This window comes from Pyrgilauda ruficollis, unplaced genomic scaffold (assembly GCF_017590135.1).
Source record: "Pyrgilauda ruficollis isolate IOZ18807 unplaced genomic scaffold, ASM1759013v1 scaffold80, whole genome shotgun sequence".
NCBI classification, from domain to species: domain Eukaryota; kingdom Metazoa; phylum Chordata; class Aves; order Passeriformes; family Passeridae; genus Pyrgilauda; species Pyrgilauda ruficollis.
In genome coordinates, this window is record NW_024529933.1 from 873,701 (window position 1) to 899,036 (window position 25,336).

A 25,336-nucleotide genomic window follows, 5' to 3' on the forward strand; every position below is an offset into this window, starting at 1 on the left:
TTTGTCCCCAACCAGTTTGTGGATATCCACAGAGATAAGAAACAAGCTTCCCAAGACATCACAACTTTCCAGAAGGAGCCACCACACTATTAAGCAAGTTTTGTGTAATCAAACAAGCTACCACAGGACAGAGCTGTTAATCCTATTCCCTTTTGGGAAAAACACCTTAAGCAGAAATCTCTACTATCCCCAGTAAACCTAAGTATTTCAAGGTTGTGTTCTAATGTTCGATCCACCTTGCCAGAAATAAATCATAAAAACCCTAAGGAAAAAAAAATATGAGAGGTTACCTAAGTAATTGACTTTTTTTACACCTGGATCAACTTTCCCCCATCACTCCTGATATATGTTTGCCTGTTGAGGTGAGAGTCTCTTAATGAACAGCTTATTCATAAGTTCAGAAAGTCTATTTTCATGCTTCACTATTCCTAGCCATAAAGAACAACATCTCATAGTAACATGGAACCATCTCCACAGCTACCACTTAAACTCACTACTTCTGGCAATATTTGACAATTTCCATTTCTTTTTTCAACTTAAGATTTCACTGAGTCTTTCTTCAAAGCTCTGACCTTCCAGACTTTATATCACTGCTAGTATTCTGCTCTAGACTCCCCTCAGCCAGACCATGCATTTCTCAAAGCTGTGGCCCAAAGTCAGACAGTATTAAGGCCTTTCCCATGCTATGTAAAAGAAACAACTATTTAACTTATCTTTTGAGATATACTACTGCAGAATATTAGCTACAAGATGCTTCACATCCAGCTTCACTTTAACTTGTCCTCACAATTAAACAGGATGTCATTCACAGACTACGAAGTTAGTTCAGTCACTGAATACTAATGCACGAAAACATAATTGAGATTGAACATAAAAACGTATTCCCAAAACTACAAAAGCAGTGATGTAAAAAAACACTCATATGGTTTCAAGTTTCCAAATAAGTAGCATGTTTAATAGTAAACTCTTTAAGAGAAACAGACACTCTAATACCCAGCACCACAGGTTCCCTAAATGTTACTGCAACAAAATCAAACCCATTTTTACTTTATGTACCTACATTACATTAGGAGAACCCATCACTTACTTCATATTGGGAGGTTAGAGGTGCCTTTTCATTCTATCTTCATTTTATATATCTTTTCATCCACTCTCCATTTTACTCTTAAATCTGTTTCATAGGATTACGGTTTCTAAATTTATAACTAATATTCATACAGGATAAACTGCAGCATTGCTGCCTAGAAAACAACCATCCAGCAGCTCAGGCCCTCACTTCACAGCCTTCAAAGTAATTTTTGTCTTACAAAGAGCAGTTTAGGCTACAAAGCTCCGAGCACAGAAAATCCCATTTGAATTATTTAATATTGGTGTAAATAATCTCTAGCAACAAGAGCAGAACCTTTCCTCCCAGCTGTCACACACTCCTTACTATATATCAACAACCCTGTAATGCTCTGAAAACCTCCCATCCAAACAATCTCTTGTCCCGAGAATTCATGCTGGGGAAGAAGCCAACCTCTGCCCCTGCGGACGCCAGCTCACAGCCGAGGCCTCCCAGCACCAGCAACCAAACAGGGAGTGGAAGAGGAACATATTTCTTCAAAATGCACATGCACTTTTCCCAAATCCTCCTGTCTCTAAGAAGTAGCTATTTCCTGTATATTTTTTATGACTGCATGGACAACTACACTAACCAACCCTGAATTTTAATATAGGGCTTGAAAAAGGATTTAGCAATTATTATACTATTTATTAGAAGAGTTATAATACTCATTATTAGAAGATTTTTAGTAACAGCACTTAGGCTACCAAAGCAACTTTTAAAGGTAAAAATTCACTATTAATTCACTATGATTAAGAACTGGTCATGAGTTGAACAACATGGCTTAAATGTTGTTTTTCAAAGCCCCAACCCTTGAGAATTCGTAAGAGACAGTGATGTAGCTGTAACCAACACAGGGCACTCGATTACCATCTCAGTACAAAACATCTCATTTACCAGAGGGCTTCAACATACAAGTAAGTTGTATAAGATGACTTCACATCTGTCAGAAATTCTTGTCTGCTCCTCTTTTAAAAGCAGAAACTGAGTGTAGGGCTGAAGGTCTGCCTTCTGGAAACCAGAATTGCATCTCCCTAAAGACTGTAGGAGCTGAAACCTTTTCAGGGATTGCCTTAAATAAGTAAGGTCATGCTCCTTGAGAGGCTTCCACATCAAGGTTACTTTTAAACCCCGGGTTTACCTTGTCTTGAAACAATGAAACAAAACACTAGAACATGTACTTACATTACAGCCATGAGTCAGTTACAAGCACTTCAGTATTTCTCTGACTTATGTCACTTTGAACTTGCTACTTTAAGTTGGCTTGTTTTAGTATTAAGGATAGTTTCCATTTTAAGTGTGTCAGCAATTTTTTGGGCTTGAACTTCATTAAGGTACAGGTTTAGGTGAAGTAATAGGTGTACTTATACAGTAAACAAAACATAATTACCTACAACTCAAGGAAGAACTAATTAACTACAGAACAAAACCACATCAGAAAATAAAAACTCTACAACCAGCTCTGCCAAGAGACCCATGTGTTTCAATATTTCCAATGTAGAAGTAGTTTGCTTTCAAATAATACAAGACTATCCCCCCCACACTTCCTAAATACTTACACCTGTACTGACAGCCCATCAACCCTCCTGCTCAGCAGGTGTTCCCCATGCTGGACGACTTATCTCTGCCTCATCCAGGATGGAAGCAGAAGCAGCCACACTATGTAATTTACCATTTGGAATCAAATCTAATGACTGACACAGTCTCAAACATTTTTGAACTTCAAGTGACTTACAGCAGTTTCACAAACACCCCCTTCAGTATAAAAATTGTTTTTCTAAAAAAATTCTTGCCTCTTGCCACTGCTTTTCTCTCCCTTCTCTCCTATACTTTAGTTTAAGCAGGTCAGCTGTATTGTATTATTATTTCAAGGCCACAATATAAACCAGTTATTGGATTAATTTCATTTTTTTAAATGACAGAAATAACTGAGAAATTCAGAAGCTTTTTAGCCTCACTGTGCTGCTAAAAGTGTGCGTTTGTTAAAGCCCACTCTTCTGGTGTTTGGGTTTCTCAACCAGCAGAGAGCTTCTCCTTACTCAGGAAAGTTCAGACTGGACTAGCATTACTCAAGGTGTGTAATCACCATGCTGGGTAGGTGTAAAATACATGTGTACTGCTGAATTTTGCCTCCCTTCAGAAAGCAAGTAAGTCTGGAACTCCTTGAGATGAGGGAATCAACCTCACATCTTGCAAACATCCATAGGAATGGACTCTTGCCCTACTTCTCCTTTATGGCCATCTACCCAGCATGAGCCCCAGCACTTCTCAAACTTCCCAACCCACTAATTCCACTATAGTCCAGTATGCTATTAATAAATAAAATGGATAAATAAATTCCGCCTCCAGTCTTTGGGGAGTCGAGAATCAAATTGGACCCCTCTGAGAGCAGCTGGTCCAAGGCAGCTCATCTTCCCTGCTGGAAGGGAGAGGTTCCCAGGTGGGCTGGGCTCCTCGCAGGGCCACAAGGCTGCTCAGAGACCAGAGGTTTCGTACCAACAGCGCAGACACTCCAGGGAAAGCTGAGCTGAAACACTCTCCAGCCAGTAACGCTGAGTACAAAACAGCAGAGCTTCTAGCATCTGTATTTACCTCCAGAACAAACTCGAGGGATAGCATCTGGCAGGTTGGTCTGCCTTGGATGCCTGCAGTGCTTGAATCTGCGAAGCACCTTGTGTTGTTACCGCACAGTTTATTCCCCCTTCCGAAAACATTTCAGAAGCGTTCGCAACTCACACTTCAGCCCCAGCAAAACAGGTAGTACCGCTCGCTCCCCGTGGGATCGGGAAGTTAAGTAATAAGCCCCAAAAACACAGCAAGTATGTAAGAAAGACACCAACCAGAGGCCTGACATCCTCACTGCCTCCTCGGAGCCCTATCCGTTAACATTTCCTAAGACGCTTTGTGCAAAAAATGTCCACAAAAGGCACGTCCGCAAAGCGAACCGAACCCAGCCTCAGGTTTAAAACGCATTTCGAATGTTTCCAAACCATCGGGGAGAACCGACGGCAAACCCCCACATAACACCTTCGCGGGACGCGGCATCCGCGGCCGCGGAGGCTCCGAGCGGGGCTTCTTCGCAACCCGGCCGGGACCAGCGCCCTCCGCATCCGCGGCCCCCGCTCCCTGCCCCCGCCGGCACGGGCCGCCCCCGGCACGGCCGGGCCCGAGCCCCGGGGGCGGGCGGCCGCCGCGTGGCCTCACCTCCTCCGGGATGGCCGGGTCGCCGCTGCCGCCTCCCGCGTAGCCGGCGCCGAGCGCGGGCGGCTCGGGCTCCATGTCCCCGTTGAAGAGCGAGGCCCCCTCGGCGCTGCCGCCGCTGCTCAGCGCCGCCATCTTGGGCCGGAGCGGCGAGGCGAGGGCGGGGCCGGGGGCGGCCGCGTCCCCGCCACCGGGGCGGCCCCAGCCGCGACCCGTAGTGCGAGGGGCGGGCGGCGAGCGCGGTCCCGGCCCGCTCCCAGCGCCGCCGGCTCGTCACGGCCGGCCTCGTGACGTCACACAGAATCGCCGCGGCCACGGCGCATGGGCCCGCCTGACGTCACCGGGAAGCTCCGTGACGTCACGGCGCGACCGCCCCCGTCGCCCTGGGAACTCGGACGTGGGCTCGGGCCCCGCCCCCTCCCCGCCCGCCGGCGCAGCTCCCCCTGGCGGCGCTGGAGCGCAATGGCGGCGCCGCCCCCGCCGGGCCGGCCCCGGGAACCGGGAGCGGGAACTGGGAGCCGGGAATGCCGGGGCAGGAGGAGCCCCGACCACAGGCAGTTGCGGGATCGTGTTGAACACCACTGCCGGGGGGTCTGCGGGTCCTTCCCGGCAGCGGGGAAACACGGGGTGCCGGCAGAATTCAAACGAGAACGAACGGGACGCCGGGCATCCCTCGGCACGCAGCAGCGCTGCGGCTTTGGGGTGAATCCTCACCAACACAACCCTGCGGCAGCGACGGGCACGCTTCCAACACTGCCATGTTCACCTGCTGGCTGTAACTCCGGTGATAATTGAAATAATCGATCGCTGGGATCGATACCACATGGTGTTTTTCCTGCTGACAGCCCTTCAGGCCTTGGCTGCCCCAGCTGTGTTCACGCAGGGCGCCCCAAGCTAGGGAAGGGTCTGGCTCCGCAGACATCGGGACCCCTTGTAATCGTCGGGACCAGCACTGCTGACCCCAAAGCCGCTCCCCGCCTTCTGCCCAGTGCCATCTCTCCCCAGACTGGCCGAATGTTCGCATCTGAAGTACAACCTTGAGCTGTGTCTAATCCCTGTCTGCCACACCCATTGAAATGCTGCTTACATGCATAAAACACCTGCTAAATCAGGTGGTTTAAGCTGCTTTCTTGCAGAAAAAGGTCTTAATTATAAATTTAAAAATGGCAATTGTATTTGAGTGCAAAGAAAAGCTGATGGACCAGAACAGCTTTCAGAGAAAGGCTGTTCTAACACAGCCTGATCTATTTAATGGTAGCCAGCTAAAATACACTAGGTTGAAGCCTGCAAGTGCAAGATCCTTATCTCTTTCACTTCAGTTGTGAGCATGTAACCGCACAACCTCTGAACGTGCTGGTGAGAGAACTGAGGTTTATACTTCACCTTTCATACTGTGGGCCATCGCTGTGGAAAAGCATTTCAAATGCAGTTCAATACTGGCAGTGTTGCAACTGGTAAATAAATGGAACTTCAATTTAATATTTCAATGGATTTTAATTGATTTTTTTACAGGCTATGCTTGCTAAGAGAGGAGCCTGGGGTTTCCTGTGACTGGAGCCCTTCAGTGCAGTCAACAGAAAGGCTACACAAGTATGTAAGAATCAAATGTACAGACTAAGCAGTTGGCCAAGTTTAGAAATTTCTCTCTAATAGCCACATTAATGAAGAGGATAATTATCAGCAATTCCTGCTACGCAGCGGGAATGTGTAATGGTAGTGAAAAGTGTTCACAAACTCTGGAAAATAACACCCATGCTGAGGACTGAACACTGGGACAAGTCTCTCTGATCTCTGAAGGAAAAGGCAGCAGAGGTAATCGGAGATGGCTCTCCCAGCACATAGCCTGTTGTGGAAAAGCCAACAGAGTAATAGAGGATAACTAACAGAGTAAGTCCATTCATTTCCATGAAGTTGTTACCAAGGGATAGTTAATCTCAATGTACAGAATGTAGTCAAAGTCTTTTTTTATTCCCCAAGCAATTTATGTCCAGGACATAACCCTAGCAGTGGATTTAATAGACCACTATCAATCTGTAACCTGTAATACCTTTCCCATTGCTTTTAGTGGTGTTTGGTCTCTTTCTTCTGAGGTTCTGATTATTTCCAGTAGATTTGCATTCACTTAGAATTCTGCTAGACTTTCTAATCACATTTGATGTTCCACCAAAGAGCTGCAGTTCTAATACTGAGAAGTCATGTCCAATGCTGGAAACACAGCAGAATTGCCTCCAGAAATACATGAGAAAAAAAAACCAAACCAATAAACCACCAGCACCTAAGAACTACTTTAAAAGATTGTTGTGTAGGAAGGAGACAAAAATCTACTACTCATACTATGCTTTCCTTTTGATTGGGAGAATCCACACCTAGTGACAAATGGAATTTTCTACTCCTTCACATTGTGGCTACTTGGTTTCTCTGCTTGATCCATCATGATGAAAGATAAATAGTTAATAACTGTAGAAATTTCTTGGTGGTATGAAATCCTATCAACTGATAATTGATATCATCATCACCTTTTGCAGAGACTAGCTTTCATGATCAACATAGGTCAACATCAAATTACAACTTAGATGTGAAACCTCAGGTTTCTGCTATCAAATCTGTAGGCCACTGGCTGGTTAACTCCTGCAATGCAGCACAGCCAGTTAATCTGGTATTGCAGCAGGTAATTCAAACTTGTAAATATAAACCTGCCACCTCCCACCAAACTCCTGGTTATGCACTGGGGTTTGAGCCTCCTCAGAATTTTTTGAATTAATTTGAATTTGGATGATAAAACAAATCCAGCTGCTAAAAGACCAAGACTCTCCACCTAGGTTGCCCACCACCAGAACATTTGTCTGATCTAATCAACCTGCACTTTCAGAGAGCAATGTTTTAAGCAGTCAGTAAGAAAATGTATATGATTACCTGATAGCAGCTGTCTCATTGTAAGCATTTGGACACTTAATCACTTCTCAAAAAAAACCAACAACCAAAAACCAAACCAAACCAACCAACCAACTGAAAAAACACCAAAGAACAAACAACAAAAAACCCCAAAATCCCAAACAAACAACCCAAAAAACCCGCAACAGATCACCAAAACTTTATGAGATCTTTATGAGATGCTTCAAAATGTGACTATCCCAAAGAGATATTAGATGAAACTAAATCTTGGTCTCCTTTATTATATACTCTCAAGAGAAGACTATCTCAAAAAAACTCCAGCCTTCCACTTTCATAATCAAAACAATTACAAGATTTGCACATTGGTGTGATAATTGATATGATTTTTTTAAAGTGGTGTGAAAATTTGATATGCCTTCATCTCAGGATGTCTGAAGTGCCCTTAAAATTTATCCAAATTTCCAAAACTGCTTAGCCTTTTCATGCACTGAAATTTATTTGTCCTGTAAATTGTAGTATTTGTACTTGGCCCATGCACATTTGAACGTGCTTGTTTAAATTCTCAGTCATAACAGCAGAAATACAGGTCTGGATAATTTGTAAAAACACAGATTCTAATGACACCAGTTGTGTTCTCTGTTACCTTGGACAGAAAAGGTGAAGCAGAACAAAAATTAGGCTGTTGTCCAGAGTTCAGTCAATTTCTGATTACCAGTCAGAATAATACACACTTAAGAAAATTGCTTTGCTCTCCAGGAAAAGAATGTAGGAGATATTTTTAACGATATAACCCAGATAATTTTTTTCTTTTGCAGCTCTTCAGCACCTATAGCAGTTTATTATCTCTCCCACCCTAAGATATACTATACATGTTTAATTTTTCTAGGAATTGCTGTCTGATTGATCCATTTTGAGGCAATGGAAAAAAACAAGGCTGCTTTTTCCTTTTGGGTTTTGTTGGTTTTTTTTTTGGTTTTTTTTTTTCCCTTGTCCTTTACTTTAAACTATTCCAGTACAGAGAATATGTATTGTTTCCTTCGGAACTTCCTGAGAGCTAGTTCAGGACATTTATCATTCTGTGACACTGCTAAACCTGAAACGTTCATACCTTCAGTGTGAAATTAGATAATATTCAGATGGTGATTTAAACTTTGCTGCTGAACACTCTTATCTGTGTTTTTTTCAGCTAATGGGGATTTCATAGCTCTTTACCTCTGAGTTAAATACATGAGTAGAAGCAATGAGGATGGGTGGAGACTGCCAGTAAAACAGGAGCAGGGAAAACAAGGAAAAAAATGTGAATCCACCAGATTCTTAACTCAGTTTTCTTTCTACCATTAAAAGCAATGTTGACTTAACAAGCTTTATTTTATATAAAAATAATAGCTTGTTCTAGATTTTCTTGTCATAATCTTTGGACTATTTACATAGCTTTCATTTTATTCAAGCATAATTTATTTCAGTAATTATTTATAAAACTGCTGCTCTTCTCTCCCTAGACCCCAGCCCAAACCTTCAGAAAGTAAAAAGCAAAATGTTTTCTTTTGGAGACGTATGGGAGGCAGGAAAGGTGATGGGAACTGGGACATGGGAGTGACTTTGCCTATAGGCCCCTTCCATACCCTGCACGCCATTTGGTGTCACCAGAACCCAGTGCTGACCTGTTCCCTTCCACATGTGAATGCTGACTTTGGGGTCCATCATGTGAGTGCTGCCTCGCAGTGCTCTGCTGCTCTCCCTGCTGCTTCCTGCCTTCACTCATGTCCCTACAGGGGAAGCTGAAAAAAACAATATTTATTCAAAAGCAATGTAAATACCCACCTATGTGGCATTTGAGGGACCCTCAAGTGACAGTACGAGCCCTGAAACCACTGTGTAGGGAACAGAAGTAACAGCCAGCAGAAAAGGAAGGGGAGGAATGGGGTAAAAGATTAGATGGAGGGAGAATGCAGTCTAAGTAGACACTGGAGAAGAAGATGCCGCTCTCCTAGTAAACAAGAAGCAGATGAAAACAGGGAAACAAAGGAACAAGGAACACTGGTTTTCCTGCCTGATGTACTTTACTAAAACCTGGACCACATCTCATGTTTGCAAAGATTGGTCCAGAGCCTCCTGTTCCCATAGCACCCCTGGTCACTGCTTTAAAACATTCAGCTTGTTCAGATATCTGATTTCTGAGTCCTCTGTGTTGGACAGTGATAAGCTGATCAGCTTTAAGGACTAAACAGTGTTATATGCCTCACATTATTATTCCAGTGTGAATAATCACATTTTACAACTCAAAACTGTCCCATTTAGGCAGAAAACCCACCACTAATGTGATTGAGTGTATTCCAAGAAAGGGCAGGAAAGGATACCACCACAATCAAATCATTTTACTGTTCAGAAAATGACTGTTCCAATTATGTTCCAGTCTTAGGATTTTCCTTCATAATATCCACAGTAGCTGAGCTTCCGAGGCCTGACTACCTGCTGTTATTTGATTCTCTAGCACTTCACAGACATGTTGGTGACTATCTACATCACTGATCTAATAAAGGTTTACATACTAACTTGCACCTTTCAGTTTCTAGCCTCTTCTCAGAGCAGAAGAAGTTCGTTAGGGTTGGTATTGGTCTGAAGAAAGGATATTTCAAGAGTTTAAAAAAATCTAAATCAATAACAGGAATCAAATACAGAAACTGCAGCTTTGATGTGGGAGAGCAAGAATATGGTGACATATCAGGTTTCTCAGGGCAATATTCCACATTGCTGGAGTTTTAAGAGTTATTGTTCTTCAGGGATAGGTCAGATAGCATGGATAACCTCTGTAAATGAATGAACTTATTGTAATACACATATGCATGTCTTACATGTTAAAATATCAGTGTCTTGCTGAGTCAGTATCATCATTCATAATCCGTCCTTGTCTATTAATCCTCACCACCACAAAGACAACACAAACCTCACAGACATTTAGTCTCTCCTGTAAAAGAAAGCTGCTCACCAAACAAGTGGGAATTAGGACAGTCTCCTAACCGTGTTGCTCTATCCTCATTCCTGTGAGTATGCTCTTGGCCAAAGGCAAAATTTCTGGTGCAGTGGCCAATAGCCTCTCAATGCTTTTGATGCTGTGGATTGCTTGAAGTTTGCAGTTATGCTGAAGGCTCTTGGATGTGGTTATTCCTTTTGGATATAAGGAGACCTCTTTCTCTGGAAGACACATTTGTTTTGGTAAAGGAACACAAATTCTGTTACCCCCCTCTGAGGTGTTCTACATGACTGTGTTGGATTTGGCTAGGGGAGGATTAATTTTTTTCACAGTGGCTGGTATGGGTCTGTGTTTTGGATTTGTGCTGAACACAGGGTTGATAATATAGAGATGGTTTTGTTATTGCTGAGAGAGGGCTTACATAGAGCCAAGGCCTTTTCTGCTTTTTGTGAGGCTGGTGAGGAAGCTGAGGGTGACTGGGAGGTTGTGAGGAGACAGAGCCAGGACAGGTGACCCCAACTGAAGAAAGAGATGTTCCAGACCATATGACATCATGCTCAGTATATAAAGGTGGGGAAAAGAAGGAAGCAGGGGATAGGAGAAAGGAGAAAAAGAAAGGATCACATTTGGAGTGATGGCATTTCTCTTCCCAAGTCACTGTTACATGTGATGGGGCCCTGCTCTCCTGGAGATGGCTGAACTCCTGCCTGTCCATGGGAAGCAGTGAATTAATTCCGTGTTTTTCTTTTCTTGTGTGTGCAGCTTTTTGCTTTCTCTATTAAACTGTCTTTATCCCAGCCCACGAGTTTTCTGCCTTTTATCCTTCCAGTTCTCTCCCTGGGGTGGGTGTGAGTGAGCGGCTGTGTGGGGCTCAGCTGCCAGCTTGGGTGAAACCATGACAATGACTCCAGCTTAGATCTTTATTTCATCTGATTTTTAAGTGGTTTGCATGCCTAGTCAATACCTTACTATCTGTCCTCAGAGGGCAATAATATTTATTAATTAATTTGAAGATGCTATCAAACAACTTGAGTTTGAAAATACAGAGACAGATCACACCATTGGCTTTATTGGTGTCAGGCAACAGAGCAGTATTTTGGCAAACATTGTAGCATATAAGCAGAAATAAGTGCACAAGAAGAAAAATAAGGAGGTTACAGGGTTATTTTCTAGTTGCCAGTAACAACCCTGACATTCTGTAGCCTAATTCTCACTTTTCAATTTATGCTGTTGACTCAGAAAGCATTTGTGAGGTTTAGAGCTCATGAACAGTACTTACCTGCACATAATTTAAAAAAATGCAATGAACTTCCTGTTAACTAGCCAGTTCAATACTGGCTGAATGCAATACCTGCATTGCTTGTTGCTCCTCAGAAACACTCTGAGCAGTAGCTTGATGCTGCCTGTTGCACACGGGCTCCTTTGCATGCAAGTGTAGAAATTAGAAATGTCTCACCTTGTCCATAGTGGTGGCTGGTTGTAAATAAATCACCATCACCCAGGTACCAGCACAGTCTCTCATGGATGAGGCTCTCCTAGAGCCACTGAAGCTCTCTTCTCTGCAGAAACCAATGATTGGCACCCAGAGAGCCTTACACAACTTTGATCCACACTGAATCACAGTATGCTGAGCTGGAAGGAACCTGCAAGGATCATTGGGTCCAGCTAGGGAATATCACTGGGGAAGCACCTTTGGCATGCACAGACATGACAGCGTCTCTGGAGAGATGAGGCTTCTGTCTTGAAGAGACCAGTATCAGCCAAAAGCTGGCACTGGATTTACCTGTTGCACAGAGGTAAATCCCATTGATACCAGTTGGAGATACTCAGTATTTATGCAGCTTCTAAACTGAGGCCACTTCTGGAGATGTTTTAACTTGGAATCACATTTTAGAGATCTGGTTTTGAAAGGTGGGAGGCAAGCAACCCCACTCCCTTTTATCCAGGCAAGACTGTAGTGGAAACAGAGGAATGTGATGCATTCACAATTACATATTTGCAGCAACACACCACTGTGTATGGCAGTAGGATGGCTTTTAGAATTTCTGGACCTCAGGTGCTTTTTGCTCCTAAAACCATTAAAAGCCTATTTACTGAAGCCACCCACGAGGCAAACATCAGACACACAGAAACAACAACTGAAGGGAGAGAGACCCTCTGAACTCCATGAAATATTTACAAACAGCTTTAGGAGCCCTGGGATGAAGTGAAATACTTCCAAGCAGAGACAGAAAACCTAATGGATATAGAAATCCTTTTTTAGCTCTTGGTGAGATTTGTTTTCAGAGATCTAGCTATGATATGAGAAAATGTATTAGGTCATCCAGTCTGCCTGCTCCTGCTCCAGGAGAGAAGTGGTCTCAGTGCTATATTTTATAACATTTGGCTCAGCCCAGCTCTGCCTGACTCAGACAACATAAACCAAACCCTCTTCTTAGGAATCTTCTGTTTTTCTAAATATTTCACTTTGTGGAATTTTCCCCAGTATTCCACCCAGAACAATTCAACACAGTATGTATAAAGACACTTTGATGTCATGATCATCATGCTGTTGACTTCATATTTATCTCCTTAGACAACCCTAAATAACTTCCCAGCCAGTGTGGTGGTGATGGCCCTCTAACATCTGTCTAGAGTTATGCTCCTCCCCATTTGAACACATTATTGCTGTGCTCTGCTGTGACTGAGCCTTCACAAAAAATTATTTCAGATTTTTTCCTGTCTGTTCCTTCCTCTTTATACTCAAAACAATATTACACTTGAGGAAAAGGACAAGGAAAAGAAAGAAGAAAGAAGTGAAAAGACAAAACTACCTTTTTTCATGATACCCCAGCTGTGCAGGCACAGAAAGATGCATTCTAAATAGCTGACCTACACACATAATTCAAGTTTTACCTCTAGGATTTATGATAAGGATATTGTTTTCATTTCTGCTTTCTCTTACTTGCCTCATATAATCTTTTTTCCTCTTAAATTTTTATTAGAACCTTTAAGTTTTCCATTGTTGTTTGGACAGTTTAGAGAAATGATGCTGCACCTACAGGAGGCTAACCAGGAAGAGTTTCTGCTCTTACACAACTCAGTATCAAGATGATGAACAGAGAATGTCCCCTTGAAGGATTTTCTTTTCAGAATCTACTGTCAAGGGACTGTACAAGAAGTTCCATAAACAGTTACAGAGGAGAACTGAGTTTAAGGAAATTGATCTGAGATCCCCATAAATTTTTTTTTCCTTGCAAATTATCCATTCTGCTTTAAAAGAAAGAACACAAAACAGTTATTCCCTCATCAAAGCAGCTTTTCAAATTTGTGAAACTTTTCAAAAACATAAAATCATAAAACATTAAATTTGTGAATCTTTTCAGTCTTTGTTGATTGTTTTTTTAAATTATCCTAAAATAGTCTTCAACTCAAAGTGGTAGAGGAAGATGTACACAGATACTTCAAATTTCCAAAAATATTTTGTCGTGGGGTGACAGCCTTTATTCCAATATCGTGTGTTGTGTCTGGCAGCTGCGCCTTTTCCTCCCCCGGCCGTCTTGCCGCGGCGGGGCGGGAGGGGTGTGATTATAGTTTAAGAAATAACTGTGATTTTTGTTATTTTTACTTTCTGACCAAATCAAGATTTTTTCAGCATTTGACATTTAAAACACCTAAAGTAGAACAGCAAACAAAGTAACATACCACACCTTATCTTATCTGTTAAAAATGTCCTTAGCTGTTGCATACAACCATCTCTCTGAAACAACAGAGCTCCTACAAGTCCTACCACAGAAGTCAGACTAAGCTGCCCATGACAGGGCTCTCCTGGGATGAACTCCCAGCCTCAAAGCAGCTTAACCTCATGATACTGTTCACTAAGTGATCATTATTCTAATTTTGCTCTTGGGGAAGCAAAGGCAAGCAAGAAAAAGCATTTATCTAAAACCTTAGAGAAATTCAGGTGCATTTCACTCTGAGCTGTGTAAACTCAGCATGCTGTTTTAATAAGTAGAACAGGCTCTTTCCACATTAGGAGAAACTTTCTTCAAGTTATTACTTTTCTGAGCAGAGCGCAGGTATTTTAACACACTGGTAGCTCTGCCAGAAAGCAAGACTGAGGTTTTTTTTTTTCTCTCCACCATTACAAAGTACAGTCACATGCAAGTGAGCTTCTGCCTGTCTGCAGGGCTTGCAATATTAAGAAGTTCTGGCAAAAGCTGCACTGCCTATAGGATATATACAGCAACTGGGTCAGCCTGTTTACAAAATAGCTTGTGATTATCACAGCAGTGCTCAGCAGCTATGAATACATCATACCAGAGTCCAATTAAAGACAAGCATAGCTAAAGCACTGCAAAATAAAGAAACAGTGGCATTTAATAAAGCTGCTCAGAGTTGGGAAGAGGTTAGTTTTTATTCTCAGTTAGCCCCTTGGAGGTCAGCTAAGCAGGTTTATTCTGATCAAGAATTAAAACATACATTTTCTGTGGGCAGTCAGTTCATATCCTCAGGAAAAGAGCAAATTTTGTTACAAGACACAGCAGTTTCAATGGTGAAAAAAATCATTTTAAGGGGAAAACTGAAAATAAAGATCTAGTTAAACTTGGTAATTTGTACATAAAATGGATGTACATAAAACACCATTATACCAATAGCTGTGTAAAGCGTAAGTGTTCCTATCCTTACCCTTCAGAACGTGACCAGAACTCTCCTTCCTCCCCTAAATACACCTCCTGCATTATACCTCGTGTGATGCTTCAGGATTGACTCCCAATCTGTCTAGTACCTATGATTAATGAAATGCAGTCTTCTTCATGCCATGCCCATTCCTAAATGACAGAGCAAAGGTTAGAAGGGGGGTAGGAAATTGCTTATGGAAAGGAGAAGGCTGTATTTTCTGGAACAAAATAGTTATGCTAATGCTCCCAGGAAGCAATGGATTATACTTACACTAGGATATGCTCCAATACTGGCTGAGTCATCATTATTTTAGGGTGAAAATTTAGGGGAAGGGAAACAACCATTTTTGAAAAGACCAAGTTCTAGCAAATGAGTATTACAGAAGAAAAATAATGAAAAATTAGGCAGGGCAACCCTCTTGTACTTGTACTTTTTCAGAAAGAGGTTGTTTTTTTTTTTTCCTCCATCCATTTGCTTTTGTAAATGCTGCACAAAAAAAAGGTGAAAATCAATGATTCAGTCCATTTGTCTCACATCTCCTACTTCACAGGCACTGTTTCATCATGTTGCACAAGTATTTTATATATTGCTATAGGTTACTCATAACCAAGTGTGCCCCCACACACAAAGTTTAAGGCCATTCATACTTCCTTTACAGAACCACAATTCCCTTTTTGATGCATGCACACTTTTTGGGCCCTTGTGTGTTTATATTGTGAAAGCTTTAAGAGTTTAGCAGCACCAGAAGAGATGATTTTTCATCTTAAATAGCAGGGAAAACATTTTTATTTATCTTGGATTTAATTTTAGAAGGCATCAAGAGCTGTGCAGAGCTGCTGCAGTAGCTCTGCTGAGAATGGTTCTCTCTCTTCACCAAAGCAAGCAACGTAACAACCTCACTCCTCACACTCCTAGCCAGAAAGTGTCAGGCAGCAGCAACCTTTCTACTTGGCTAATTCTCTTTCCTGCCCAGTATGTGAGTCCATGCTGCCCTTCTTCCCAAAGGTGAGTTTAAGGGAACCAGACCCTTCCCCCTCAGCTGCATGCTCATGTCCCAGGAACCATGAACTTCCTGGCAGGCCCACCACAGGCTCCAGGTACTTCAGTACCACAGGCCACAACCCACAGACAACACATGGAACACAAAAATGGCTTAAGCACATTACAGTTGAGCAAAAGTTCTAAGTTACTAATAGGATTTTAAATTAGAATAAGAGAAACTTACCACTGCAGTACAGAGCAGTGCATATAAAATATTATTCTACAGCATTTGTTTGACTGTGGTAAGAACTCGGGTGCTTCTCCCACAACATTGCAGATTTCCTAAAACTGGCTTCTTTTAGAGCTTAGAAAAGCAGGTAACATGAAGTAAGGACACTGAACAAGAACTATGCAGCTCACCAGAAACACCTTTTAACACAATCAGCACCTCTTCAATTAATAACCTTGGTGAGGTAGAGCTGTTGAGCTTTTACAAATTTATGTAGGTCCACCAATGATTAATATTAGCAACAAAAGGAGCCTAGTGATAAAACCCCTACTGAATGCTAATAAAAATGTCCATTATCTTAGGTAGTGTTTCATACATGTCTTCCAAGCAATCAGAATAAGTTTACTGTAAAAAATATTTAAAATTTCATTATTGCATATAATAGTTCCATTATTATATGGACTTAGTTAATATTTCAGCCTCTTCTGTTGTGGTATCTAAAAGTTTAGGGTACAATGAGAGTGCTGTGGGTAGGCAGTGGTTTGGGGAGTATTGTCCCATGAAAAGCACAGAACACCAGAATGTAACAGCAACTTAAAAAACTTAAAAAAAATAGCACTAGAGCTACCTGAAATTAAACTAATTATAACAGGTAACATTGACAAGCAGCTGCAGAAGCAGGAATCCTTGTTTTTTTGTGGCCACATGTAAAACAGTGTTGATATTAATACAAGAAAGTAAAACAGACAATGAAAAGCAAACAACTTCCAGATCAAGAAAAACTGAAACAGATACAGGTGTTTCAAGAAAAACACTGAGCACTTTTTCTTTTATTACTGTGCTGCAATATAGAGTATATTTGAAGTATAGAAATTCAAAACCAGTAAAACTTCAAAGACCCAAGTGCATTCCCAAGGCGGAGTCCACAATTTCAGAGCATGTTTCTTGTGCCCCACATGCAGCCCACATGCCAAGCCTTCTCCAGCCATTCCCCAGAATTTCCAGAGCAGTCAGTTACCCTGTTCAAGCAGCACTACTTCTTCTTGAGAGCTCTCTTTCCTTCTCCCTTCTTTGGTTTTTCTTTCCCACGGAGCTTTTTCAATCGCCTCATCTCCTCCTTGAAGTCCTGATGCTCATCCCTAGGTGGGGAAGAAGGAATAAAGTTTACTCTTTTTCTTGGGATGTGGAGATACCAGTAGTTCTTTGAACTATATGCCAATGAAAAAAAAAATCAAAACTTTTTTAACCATCAAGTCCACACTGAAGCTTGCTGTAATGTATTCCATATTACTGCTGGCAGTATCACTGAATAAGAACATGAGAGATTTCCTCTGATATTTTCAGAACTAACAGGGTGTCCTTTTCAGCAACAAAGGGTGTGTGCACATATGTACTATTTCAATTGCATTTTTTGATCCCCTTTGCTTAAATGAGCAGTAAAATGCAAAAATTAGCAAGAGACAAGAATAAGATTTTCCCGCTTGTTATCCAGCTCAGTAGTGCAGCCAGAGCACATTGTGTTCCTGTGTTCAGGTCATTAGCTCCTAGGGAAACAGGGCCATGCTGAGCAGTAATTACAGCACATGGCACTGCTCTCAGGTGACTTCAGGAATGAGTTATGAAGCTGGCATCAGTACTGGGAGAATCTTAATGAGAGAGTAAAATAGAAAGGAGGATGAAGGGGCAGGGATAACTAATCCTCAATCACTTTCTAATAAATTCTATTAATCTCTCCCTGTCTTTTTTAGTGCAAAGTGATTTTCCAAAGTCATAACTGCATCCTATGTGGCCTAAGATTACTGCACTGCTATTTTTAAACACAGCTTCTCTAAATAGCAACAAAAAGCTTGTGATTTATTACCGGCCCAATCAGTCGTGATTTTTTATTACACTTTTTTTTTTCCTACCAGCTCTCTGTATACAGCTAGAAAAGGAACTTAATAGAGGAAGGAGAAGAGTAAAGAACATTAGCATCACATTGAGGCTTTCTGTGTAAACAAACAGCCAGTCTAGAAAGTGTTGGCACACCTACCTAAAGCAAGAGCATCCTGGATGCAATCCTTGATGGTTACTATTGTCATACTAGCGACAAGTAATCTGTTTTGACTATACAGGGTTTGCAGCCTCACTTTCAAAAATTTTTTTAGTGCTACCTGATTGAAGTGAAAGAACTGCATTTGACTCCTGCTGATGTTCTTCAGCAGTACAATTCTCCCTGATACAGACTGTGAGAGTTAATTTAGAAATTAGACAACTGGTTTGGATGAAGCAGGAATTAACAAGACTATTTCAATCACATTTGAATTTAATTTAATTTATTTTGAAGAATAAAAAGGCCCTCTAGCCTAACAGAGACTTTCTGTCTCTCCTAAATTTCACTTATTAGCTGTTGAATAACAGAAATATATGCTAAGTATGGTGTTAACATCACCTCCTTGTAGCACATTCATTGGCCATATTCAGAACTACAGACCCATCTCTTGTCTATCAGAAAGCTTTCTTTTCTTCCCCACAAAGCAAAAGCAGGAACTATTTCTTAGGTAACTGCTTGCCCACAACTAAACCTCCAGTCTTTCTCACAAAAGGTTCCAATTATGAGAGCAGTCACTTTTGCTCTCCTTGCCCTCAGTGCCAACAATCAAGTGCCTATTTCCATATGCACTATATTCAGAACGAAACACTTCCCTTGAGGAAAACAACTGCAAGGAGGCTCCCAGCCACCCCTTTCCCATCTCCAAGCACAGGAAGCACCTGTAGAGCCCGAAGTAGCGGAGTTTCTTCATGAGGGCATAGTAGGTGTTGTGAGGGGGGTACCAGTTGTGCACCTCCTCCCGCTTGGCCAGGGGCTGCTCGCTGAACAGCTTCACCACCCTCATGGATTTGGAGTCTGTGGGCCTGACAACGTCGCCGAATATCTGGGCACTCAGCCGGGCCATGCGGAGGGCGTAGCTGGAAACATTGGACATCTCCCCAGGAGCAGTGGGCACACACAGACAGATGGACCTTGCTGCAAAAGCAAACAGAAGAACCGCAGCTCTTCACCCAGCTCAAGAGTAGAACCAGCTATCCCAGAATTAGGGCAAACAAAGGAACGTATCATACACTGATCACTCATTTGACATCACACATTCCTTGCATAAAATCAGTCTAATACTTTAGCATGTAATCCTGCTGATAAAGAACATCTACATGAATTCAGGGACAATTCCCAGCCTACAGACAGCAATACCAACTATGGAAGTCCACTGCACCACAATTTACTGTGGCTAGCAAGGTTTATTAGCAGAACTCACTCAGCTTGCTCAAGACAACCCTTAAATTCCTTCCACAGGAACAATTACAGTGTGAGCTCTGCCAAAAATTGCACCCGTGTGATACCACCAACTGCTACACAAGCACAAGGTAAGGCACCACTTGAACATACAGAGAAAATGACCTGGGAAGTTTTTCCTCATGAAAGTTTCTCATCCTATTTAAAACACTGTTATAATCCATGTAACAATGGGCTATAAACAAATCATGTTTCTCTATATGAATCACACAAATCTTTCCCATCTCAATTCCCTTCCCTTGATCATCTCCAACAGCTTTTTCTCCATTCTCTTTTCAGTCTCTCATGACACTTATTCTTTTTGAGAGGGAAACTAGTTTTCCCATGCCAGATTCTTTTTTCCAAGAAAATCAATCAGCAGCTTCCCAGTCTCTTTTAGTCATCTCTCACCTAAAAACCTCTGCAACAAAAATGCCCCAAAGACAAAACCATTGGTATTAGACCACCAGACAACATCCATTCTGCTAAAGTAGCATGAGAAGGGTTTTCTCCCAGCTTTCCTAACGCTCCCCATTTTAAGTCTTCTTTACTCTTTGCAGAATTGGTTGCAGTAGACAAGAATAGGAATCCCATAATCCTGTATTTGAAGTAGTATCTCGTCTGTACTTTGCCTTTTTGAATGAATGATAACACAACATTTGTCTGAAGACAAATTAAGCAGGTTCCTTCAAGAGCATGACACTGAGGTTAAAGTTTAAAATTTTTGCTTTAAAAAATATTGCACAGCTGATTCCAGAATATGAGCACAACAAATTAAAGACCATGGAAAAGAGTAATACTCAGGTCAGTGCTAAGTCCACTTCAGTATGATTACACCGAGTCTGTTGTTTAGTAACACAAATTTGGAGTATTCATAACCTCATGTACATACATCTCATTGGAGGACCTACTTTGATTTACTCCTGTTAGCAAAGTACTCTAAAGGAAGCAGGAAAAAAAAATCAGGCATGAAAATAATACAAGTAATTTGAGAAGAGAGAATAATGGTGAAAGTAACAAAAGGGAAGGCAAAGCATCAGAGACCTCGAGCTAAGGCAGTAGGCCTAGTGTGAGAACACAGAAGCTCTTAAATGATTGCAGGGCAGTGCTTCAACATGAGCATCTATTACAGGGGGAAATAATCACTAAGTTTTACTTAATCATCTCTTTCGGAACAGCCAGTTCTAATTCCTGCATTCAGAGACAAAGCAACAAGTTGTCCCCCAAATTCTTCATCACAGGACTCCAAAAGTGTGTCTTTATCACCGGACTCAAACACACAACTTGCTTATCTACTTACTGCAGCCTTAAAATGAAAATACCTTAAGCTCCTGAACAATGCAAACCTGTGGTCTGAGTAACCTGATTTTCACTTCTGACTCGCTAAAGGAATTGTAACAACCCAAGCTGAGGCTGAAGACCTCCATTAATCCTTGCCCGACTAAGAACGCTTGAGAGAGAAGCAAAGCAAAGGCTGCAGACTCCCAGATCTATCTAAAGCCTGTTCTGGGGTGATTCTGTGACATGTTACATCTGTGAGACGAAAGAGTACTTTCGTTATTGTCACTTCCAGCAATGACATGTTCAGGATGCCTCACTCCGAGTCAGCACATCTAAACCTAATCCAGCGTTCCGTGCTCCCGCTCCACCTGCTCCCGGCTCCCTACTCCCACCCAAAGCCAAGAGCTCCCGTCCTGGGCTGCCCTATTCTTTATTCCCCATCCACCCGCTAATTTCGGACTGCTCCTTTCTCACTCGCAATACGCCAGCAGAACGCTCTTTCCCCCGCGTTACTTCTGCATTTCCCAGCAGCACCGGAGGAAGACCAGGCCGCCACGGAGCTCAACCCGGGCCCGCGCGGCTCCGCCTCAGGCGGGCCGGCCCCGCTTCCTGCGGGACGGGAGCGCCGGGACGCGCCCGAGGGCTGCGGCTCCCAGGGACACGGCCCCGCCCGGCAGCCCGGAGCCCGGCAGCCCGGAGCCCGGCAGCCCGCTTCGGCCCCGCTCACCCCGCGCTGACGCCCGGCCAGAAGAGCGGCGGCGCTGCCGGAGGGAGGTGGCGCGCACGGGTGACGCGAGGGGCGGGACGGGCGGCCGAGGGAGGGATCTTCCTCCTCCTCTTTCTCCGTCTGCTGTTCGTCTTCCTTCCGCGCACTCCGTGGGGCTCGTTGGGCGCTGTCCCCGCGGTCGTGGAGCCACGGAATCGCAGAATATCCTGAGCTGGAAGTGACCCCCAGGGATCACACCACAAGAGGGTCACACCCTCTTGCGTCAACAACAAAACGTTTTAGGGGTGACTCCCTTTCTTTCGTTTCCCTCCCTATTGTAAGCAGCTTTGGAGTTATATGCTTAAATCTAATAATGCAATGGGAAAACTAGTTATCCTCATTAAAAGGATGATAAGTCTACCTAGAGCCTTATTCTTTGGTTTTGCCCGGGAGGGGTGGTGTGAGATATCTCCACTGACACGTCCAGCCAGCAGCCTCGCTCCATAAGAACATGTGCTCAGATTAATAAAATAAAGCTGACTTTACTCTTGGGAGAAGGCATGAGTTCACATTAAGAGCTGAAAGCTGAGTGTCTTCACTCTTGACCAGGCTGCAAATCGGGACAAATGTCAAAATCTAGTTTTACTGAAAAGAGATGAAAGGGAGAGTTTGGGAGCCACAAATGCTTGTCATTCACTGTGTTTCCAAACCACTTTGAGAGATTGTTTCTCCAAATTCAGGGCTCCTGTGCTCATTGCCAGTCCATACTCTCATGACTTTTGCTTCTGTCCTGCTGCTTGTTTTCAAAGGTGGTTATTCAGCTGCATAAATATATCTCCCTTGGCAAATTCACCTGTACAATCTCAGTCTTTCAGCACAAGTGTCCTTTTGGTCTCTTGCTACTGATGAAGGTGGTGAGCTGCTCACTCACCTTCGTGCCCCAAACCTGGAGTGGGGTGTGTGCCCAGGGGACCCCCTGAGGTGTGGGCATGGGCACCTGACCCTGCTACGCTTCCCCTGGCGCCTCTTTGGCCACTGCCAATCCCGCTAGAAATGAGCTTTCCCAGTGCTTGATTTATGCTAATTTTTAATCAGTGCCAGGAGGTGCTAAATCAGACTCTGTGCAAACATCTGAGTAAATGACAATTATGTGATTGCATTTATATGCCAAACGTGTAATGCCATTGAAGGAGCAAATTTGGTTTGTCTGGCTTGCCCTGTTTTCTAGAAGAGCAGATTCTGCCAAGCATTGAATAAATTGTTATTCTGTCATCCTTCCTTAATTAATTTTCTGTCACCTTTTCCATGCTTGTCACAGGCAGAGCAGCCTCATGGCCTGGGCAACCCAGCCCCCTTTCTTGTCCTTTTTGAATATTGGCATGATCCTCTAATTTCCTTTATATTCCAGATCTAGTGGAAGGTGTCCCTCCCCATGGCAGAGAGGTGTTGGAACTAGATGATATTTAAGGTCCCTTCTGACCTAAGCCTTTGTATGATTCTGTGATTATTAAGAATTAACATTCATGGAATTTCTTTAGCCAGTTATTCAAACACTGTCATATAAAAGTTCTGTAGATATTCTAATTTTAAAATGTTTGCTCTAGTAGATCTTGCCCAACATTTTCATTACTGACTAATGGATGGAAAAGTGCTTCTTTTTTCTTTTTTTTTCTGCAAGAAAAGAAAAGTGTCTCTTCCTTAATATTTCTAAGGAGGAAATAGAGGGTTTTAGCATTTCTGCTACTTCTGTGCTATTTTACCATCTCTAGACATACATCAGTCTTACCGCACCCCTCATTTTACTGTCTGTAGTCACACCATTTATGCTTTTTCTGTAGTCTTCATTTTTTGTATTAACAGAACATTTTCTCCTATAGTTTTGCATTTCTACATTGTTCTATACCATGCTTTTAACTTCTGAGTGTTTCCTTCACCCTGCTGCTGAGACAAAGTTGTCCTTCAGCCAAAATTGGCCATTTTGTTAATTAAGCAATCATGACTTTATGGAGTAAGATTATAAGTATTCTCATTTACATATCTATCTCTATTTTTGAATCGCAATTTTCTCATCATTTCTCCGATCTTGATGGAGAAGGTCTCTCTGAAGTGTCTGTGTGTGTGTGTGTGTGAGAGAGAGAGGGTGGTGAGGGGATAAAAAGAGACAATTTCCCTGACTGGGACTGTCCTTTGTCCTTTTTATAACAACTGTCCTTGCTATAATCAAATTATGATTGCTGGCTCCTAAACAAACACCCCCGTTTTGTTCCCTGATTAAGTTGTTTAAACATGAGTTCAGAAATACTTCTTCCATGCAGACTGGATTAACTTCTGTCACAGAAGAGAAGTTTTTGCAAGGTGTAATGAGGCTTTTTCCTCACACAGCTTCAAACTGAGCACACTTCTGGTTCATTGGAAGGATAAGCAGCCTGATTCTCTGCAGCCAGCCCCACTCCATTTCACCCCTTCTCAACAGGGTTAGTTGGAACAAGTTACTGTCTTTGCATCTCTAAAATAATGATGGTGGTTTTGTATGCACTCTTACCTTCTCAATCTTCAAATTTCTTTATTTATGTTAAAGGATTGGGGCAAAGTAATTTAATATTGCATTTTGGTAAATCATCCTGCCTGATTCCGTAGTTACATCAGTTCAATCTCATTCTTCTTCATCAATGAAAATATTTTATTTACATGTTACCCACACTCTGAAAACTGGCATATAGACCACTGGAAGATATCTTCCTCTTTCCCTCAAAATACTGTTGCTGCCTATACTTGCAGGCTCCAGCTCCAGGCTCCAAACAGGCCTGTTTGGAGTGGTGGAAGCACAAATATGAAAAGGTCTACATTAGTTAAATATTTCTGCCTTTTTGCTCAGTTGTTTCTCCTGTCAGCCATTACTGTTATTATTATTAAATCAAAGTAAAGTGTGCACTTGCAAGGGCCTATTTATGTCACTGTCTCACTGTTGTTGCTGTGGTTATGAGAATTGCTTGCAGAGCACCCAGCCAGGGTTAGCATGCCAGTAAGGCAGCATACAGACAATCAGGATGGAAAATCAGGGTCACGTCAGTCAACAAAACAACAGCTCAACACATCTGCAAATTTGCAGAGACGGAGGATGATCTGGTTTGCAATCCATGGACCCAAAAAGTCTTGCTCACCTTATCTAGGACTCTGTGTCTCCCTGTATTCTGCCAGGGAGTGTAAAATCAACATCCCCACCCCAAGATCTTCCCAGTCTGAATGAGACTTGGCATGCTGAGGGAATGGAAGGATGCAGCAGAGACTGACTACAGGAATGGGTGGGTTTGTGATGAGCTGAATTTGATGGACATGCTGTTAGATCCTCCTGAGCTTTTTGTTGCAAGCAGAACAAAGTGTTTGGACTTGTTAGCAATTATTAACAAGAAAATCATTGGGAGATGAATGAGCGAAAAAGCTGAAAACCCTAGAAAGAAGTTAAAGGAGAGTGACATGGGGTAGAAGACAACATGGGCATTCTGTGTACAGAGACTTTTGTGGAGGAAAGAAATGAAGGGAGTGGAGAGACATTCATGGAACACGTGCAAAGCAGCCAAAAAAAAAAAAAAAAAGAGGAAGAGACCACATGATAAAGTACAATAAAGACCTTTTTACAAATAGTTGGCAGTAATTTTGTCTGGAGTTATATTTTTTGATCAACAGGGATCTGTTTATCTAGTTAATTCATCTTGTGTATGTATTTTATTTATAACTGAATGATAGCTTTAAGGCAAAATTTTGACAAAATGCAACACTTGATCCATTGTTTGTTATGAGAAGGCAAAGGCATACTCAGAAAGAAATAAAGATCACGGTGACAGTTTGCTCATTGGTGCTTGTTTATTGACATTAGAGGAAAGCAGAGTCTGAACTTGTAGCATTTGATCTTGGAAATGAGGCATTTGAGCAGTACCTGTATGACAAAGTGATCAACTTCACTCCTAAGTCTTATGCTTAGAGCTGCTGTGCTGTAACAT

The 25,336-nt window shown here is 42.4% G+C and overlaps 2 protein-coding genes across 8 annotated transcripts in view; both read right to left on the minus strand.

The window, feature by feature from the left end:
* BRAF (B-Raf proto-oncogene, serine/threonine kinase) overlaps positions 1 to 4,614 on the minus strand; it is a 79,727-nt gene extending 75,113 nt beyond the window's left edge. Inside the window, exon 1 of one of the 3 annotated variants that reach the window (XM_041487455.1) lies at positions 4,310 to 4,614. In XM_041487455.1, coding sequence (XP_041343389.1) covers positions 4,310 to 4,441 — 132 coding nt within the window. In that variant the 5' untranslated portion in view covers positions 4,442 to 4,614. Of the gene's footprint in view, positions 1 to 4,132; positions 4,246 to 4,309 lie in introns of those variants that run through there. The other 2 variants (XM_041487457.1, XM_041487456.1) reach the window with 2 other exon arrangements.
* Positions 4,615 to 16,841: 12,227 nt separating this feature from the next.
* On the minus strand, positions 16,842 to 21,515 carry MRPS33 (mitochondrial ribosomal protein S33). 5 transcript variants are annotated; one of them, XM_041487533.1, is made up of 3 exons: positions 21,360 to 21,515; positions 18,793 to 19,048; positions 16,842 to 17,180 (listed from the first exon to the last, which is right to left on the minus strand). In XM_041487533.1, exons 2-3 carry the CDS (start codon positions 19,005 to 19,007, stop codon positions 17,075 to 17,077), a joined length of 321 nt encoding a protein of 106 aa, XP_041343467.1. In that variant the 5' UTR covers positions 19,008 to 19,048; positions 21,360 to 21,515; the 3' UTR covers positions 16,842 to 17,074. The 5 variants fall into 5 exon arrangements, with proteins under 5 accessions (XP_041343467.1, XP_041343466.1, XP_041343463.1 ...); XM_041487532.1 differs by lacking the exon at positions 21,360 to 21,515 and adding an exon at positions 21,107 to 21,353; XM_041487529.1 differs by lacking the exon at positions 21,360 to 21,515 and adding an exon at positions 21,146 to 21,278.
* Positions 21,516 to 25,336: the final 3,821 nt, after the last annotated feature.